Genomic DNA, 5,173 nt, shown 5'->3' with positions numbered 1-5,173 from the left:
CCTGCATACAGTGGGGCTTAGACGTAGACTGAAATTTTTCTCTTGACCTCTGTGTAGCCACTTCATAGGTGGTGTAGTTGTGTAGATCCTATTTGTTTCCCAGGGCAGATAGTAGTGTAAACCACCTCTGGTTGAAAAAAATCTGCACCCATTGGCATTTCATCATTTTATTGAAATTCAAACAGGCAAAGTGTGTTAATTTACTAAATGTTTCCCTAGAAAGAGTAAATAGGTAAGTGAATTGGAAATAGTCCTTTGTTTTTCAAATAATTCTTGGGTCTACTGGGTTTTTGATACTTTTACACAGTAATTTATTTTTCAGTAGAAGATAGTTATTAGGACAAAGAAATATCTCAGTCACAAAGTAACTGTTAGATCTGTATTTTGGTAGATGAGTTGGTGTAGTAATCAAATAAAAATGTTGGTAGAATTACAGTTGATTATTTTACACAGAAGTACTAAAAATCTTAATACTTCATGTAAGTGTTCTGCCTGTTTGAGACTCCAGCTTAAGGGGAAGACTGAAGATAATACCATAAATAAAATCAATTAAATCCCTATACTGGCTTGTCTTATGTAACAGTAAACCAGCATTTTATTGTTACAAAGTGTTTTGCAGAGCCTTCCTAACTAAAAGGCCAAAGCTTACCTTTCTCAAGTGACAGCAGTCTTCAAGGCCAGATGTTGATCGCTGTTCTGTCTGTGAGCTATACTTAAATAATTTTTAAATAAAATTTTCTAAAGTTCTTTTTAAAGTGAGAATAATGATCACATGGTAGTTTTAATGTTTTTATCTTTAAGACTCTCTGTTGACTGTTACTAGGTTTTTGGAATTGATGTATTCAGTAGATTGTTGTAATAACCTTATCTGTCTCCGTTGCTCCGATAACTTTTCAGAGCTGTGAAATTTGCCAAGAGCAATTTGAACAGTATTGGGATGAGGAAGAGGAAGAGTGGCACCTGAAGAATGCTATCAGAGTAGATGAAAAGGTAATCTGCACTTTACCAGGCTTCTGTATAACTCTTCCTAAAGCAACATACACAAAATCTGTTCCTAGTTACATTTAACACCATACTTGGCCTGCTCATACTGTTGTTTTTCCAGACAGATTGTGTGATATGTGGAATTACACTGTTCTGTTCCTAATGCATGATCCAGCTATAATTTATTTTTATATATTTAAAAGTGTAACAATTCTTTTTCAGATTTACCATCCATCTTGCTACGAAGATTATCAAAACGTAAGTGAATGCTTTCTCATAATTTTTGAAGCTTTTTGCTTTCAGGTTGTTGATGTCTGACTTTGCAGGGAGCAGGTGTGTTTAGAATGTGCTTCACATTCTCTTGCTTATGAGTACCCAGACTCCAAGGCCTTGGTTGTGGCAAGCTCATAGTATGGAATTATTGAAGATTTGTTTCTTGCAGTGATGTGTGGTGACAGCTCGTGTCATAGGCATCTGAAGTGAAACCGTGGTGTGAAAGCACATCATGCATTCATTATTGAATAATGTGCCTAGTCTTGGCAGTTTGCAAAAATGGCACAAATGAGTGTTGGTGTGTGTGACATTTTTAAGGCTTTAGGACTTACAGTTCTGCAGTTGTTTATGGTAATGTGTTAAGCATTTTGTCACTGCTTGGACCTTTTCAAAGCAACTGCGAAAAAGTAGTGCTATTAAGAAATAATTGTTTTCTTAGGATCTTGATGAAGTAGCAGTTTGGATTTTGAGTGCCTGGGTATCAACGTGTTTCATTTTGAAGAAGAGTAAAAAGGGCTCAGTTTTGAGTCCAGTCTTGTTCAATATCTTTATTCATGACCTAGATGAAGGGATAGATTCCTTCCTAAGTAAGCTTGCAGATGACAATAAGCTGGGAGGAAGTGTCAATCTGCTTGAGGGTAGGAAGGCTCTACAGAGACCTGGACAGACTGGACTGATGGGCTGAGGCCAATTGTATGAAGTTTAATAAGGCCAAGTGCCAAGTCTTGCATTTTGGTCACAACAGCCCCATGCAAAGCTACAGGCTTGGGGATGAGTGGTTGGAAAGCTCCGTGGTGGAGAAGGACCTGGGGGTGCTGATTGAAAGCCATCTTAACACAAGCCAGCAGGGTGCCCAGCTGATCAAGAAGGCCAACAGCATCCTGGTTTGCATCAGGAGTAGTGTGGCCAGCAGGAGTAGAGAGGTGATTGTGCCCCTGTGCTCAGCACTGGTGAGGCCGCACCTCGAGTACTGTGTGCAGTTCTGGGCCCCTTTCTACAAGAAGGATGTCAAGTTGCTGGAGTGTGTCCAGAGGAGAGCTACCAAGCTGGTGGAAGGTCTGGAGAATAAGTCCTATGATGAGAGGCTGAGGGAACTAGGATTGTTTAGTTTGTAGAAGAGGAGGCTGAGGGGAGACCTCATTGCTCTCTACAACTACCTGAAAGGAGGTTGTACACATGTGGGAGTTGGCCTCTTCTCTCAAGTAAATAATGGCAGGACAAGGGGAAAGGGCCTGAACCTGCACCAGGGGAGGTTTATGATGGATATTAGAACTTCTTTACCTAGAGAGTTGTTGGACAGTGGCACAGGCTGCCCAGGGAGGTGATGGAGTCACTATTCCTGAAAGTATTTAAAAGAAATGTAGATACAGTGCTTAGCAACATGATTTAAGCACTGAATAGGTAAATTGGGTTATGGTAGAGGGATTTAGGTTATGGTTGGACTTGATGATCTTCAAAGTCCCTTCCAACCAGGATGATTCTATGATTATGTAGGATAACAAGCTAAAAATGTTTTATTTTAATGTGTGTTAATGCTGCATTCACTTTTACTTTGCAGACGTCGTCATTTGATTGCACACCATCTCCCAGCAAGACTCCTGTAGAAAATCCACTAAATATTATGTTGAACATTGTTAAACAAGAAACACCGGAGTCCTGTGACTCACCTAAAATCAAAGAAGAACCTGAGGACACCCCTCCTGCCTGTGCAGAAGAGAGCACACCTGTGTCTACAGACATTAAAACAGAACCTGATGAGTCTGTTTAAATGAACTGAGGTATGAATTTTTTTTTACAGAAGAGCTGCTGTGTTGACTCTGGAAGGCAAATACTTTTTATAGGAAATAAAAATGTTCAACTGAGGCAGGGCCTCAAACTACTGTTTGGTTAATAAATACATTTTTGTATTTGAATTTCTTATTGCCTGCACAGTTTCAGGTGTCATTGTGTGAAAGTTCTGTAGATGCGTGGAAATTTAATGGAATGAAATGGTATATGTAAAAATGTACAATTTTCACTTGTGGAACTGTAAATTATAAATAAAAGATATTTTTGCTATATATGGAGTGTAATGTTTATGCACACCATCAAATGAAGACAGTGTTTCTGTACTTTTTTCAGTTTAAATGGAATTCAAAAGAACTTTTGCTCAATAAGATTCAGAAAAATGAAAGCAAATAACTTTCTTCAATTACCCATAGGTGGGTTATCAAGGGAAACGTTGCAGACAGATAACCCTAGATTTCTTTTTCATACCCCCACAAAACAAACCCCATACACAAAAAACCCCAGAACAAAACAAGAAACACAAAAACCCCACAACAACAACAAAAAACAAAAGGACAGGTCTGGATAGAAGGGCAAAATTTAACAAACCAACCCGTGTGCTTGATTGTGAACACAAGTGCCAATAAACAATTAACAAACCAGGATGCCAGGTAGTTAAGACATTTTTAATGATTATTTTTTTCCATTAGTCAAACATAGGAGTTTAATACAGCTGAACAAACTTTTCTTTACACAGGAGAATGAATGTAAGAATGCTCATTTGAAACATGGTTAACACTTTTTTTTGTTGCTGATGACTGGACTTAGATGGTAAACCAGATATCCTGAGATGTTAATATTTCTTAAATGTAATAAATAAAATTAAGCATATATTTCAGTGTGAGTCTCTTCCTTTCAGTAATGGGTTTGTTTGACTGGTGTGTTTGTGGGACTGGAAATAATACAATTGTGTGTCAGGGCAATTCTCCGTGTAATGTTTTACTCACTCTGGTGTGTATAGTGGATGTTTTTAAAGCTGCTGGGAGTGAGACTTAAGCACTGAAAGTCAGAAGAGCAATGTCACAGTTCCAGTGTATCGCAGTGAGGTGACTTGGGAGATCAGAATTTGCCTTTGGTGTATGATGTAAGCAGAAATAATCAGCTGTGAAGGTGATTTTGCTGTTGGCTGCAGCACTGCTTCCCATCCGCACAAGAAGTCTTCAAGCAGTTTTTAAGATACAAATAATGCCTTGACTCTTGTGTTAAGGTTGAAGCTGTAGTTGTGAGAGTGCCCTGTTCTAGACGTCAACCTTAAAAATAGATTTCAATTGGACAAAGTCTAGAGGAACAAAAACTATTTAATGGATGGATCAGGGATAAGTTGAGCTGTGTGTGTGGCTGTTGGCTGTGCTGTGGGGAGTTAGTCCTGTGTTATTTGTTGCTACTTCGTCCTGGAACAGGGATGTAGGATTGGATAAATTGACACTTTGTGTCCTGGAATACTTTGAAATTGTACAAATTGAAATTCAGAGGAAACTGAAGCAGAGATATGTGATTTCTTTAAATATGTAGAAGGCTGTTAGGAGAAGGGAACAAATTACCTATTATGGATAGAACAAAAAGAGACCTACGAGTTGCAGCAGGAAGATTTACTGTGACTTTCTAAGGACAAGTTCTAAATAGGCCTGCCTTGGTCCCTGTGATTAGCAATCCACACCTGATGTGATTGGGAAGGGTTCATCCTGCTTGGGAGCAGGATTCTGGAAATCCTGGCTGAATTTGTTCACCCCATCAAAGGACCCTGCCTTCTCTCCAGGGCACCAGCTGGTTTTGGCTAAAGGGGGTGAGGAGTAGGACTGTAACTGCAGGACAAAAAACATCCCCCTTGTGCTCTAGGAACATCTTAGTGCAGAGGGAGAGGGTTAAACATGTACAAATCGGGACTGGAGTCGGATTTTATTGCTGAGAGGGCAGAAACAGGTTCAGAGGTGAGGAGAGACACCGATTTGTCACGCTCCTCCAGAGGAACGCCATGAAGACACAAGCCCCCGGCTGCCAAAAAAAGCACTACCCGGCAACGCAAGCTTCCCCTTGCCATCCGAATTGCCCCTCGAGTGCCACAGCCACCCCAGCTCGCACGAATGAACCT

At 39.9% G+C, this 5,173-nt stretch overlaps 1 protein-coding gene across 1 annotated transcript in view; it reads left to right on the top strand.

The window, feature by feature from the left end:
• Positions 1-3,397, top strand: part of PCF11 (PCF11 cleavage and polyadenylation factor subunit) — a 15,346-nt gene extending 11,949 nt beyond the window's left edge. Inside the window, exons 13-15 of the mRNA XM_010004406.1 lie at positions 898-990; positions 1,207-1,242; positions 2,816-3,397. Coding sequence (XP_010002708.1) covers positions 898-990; positions 1,207-1,242; positions 2,816-3,025 — 339 coding nt within the window. The 3' untranslated portion in view covers positions 3,026-3,397. The remainder of the gene's footprint in view (positions 1-897; positions 991-1,206; positions 1,243-2,815) is intronic.
• The last annotated feature ends 1,776 nt before the right edge of the window (positions 3,398-5,173 follow it).

This window comes from Chaetura pelagica, unplaced genomic scaffold (assembly GCF_000747805.2).
Source record: "Chaetura pelagica isolate M959 unplaced genomic scaffold, ChaPel_1.0 scaffold59, whole genome shotgun sequence".
In the NCBI taxonomy this organism is placed as follows: Eukaryota; Metazoa; Chordata; class Aves; order Apodiformes; family Apodidae; genus Chaetura; species Chaetura pelagica.
Note: the sequence above shows the minus strand (reverse complement) of the source record. Positions and strands in the feature narration are given on the sequence as shown.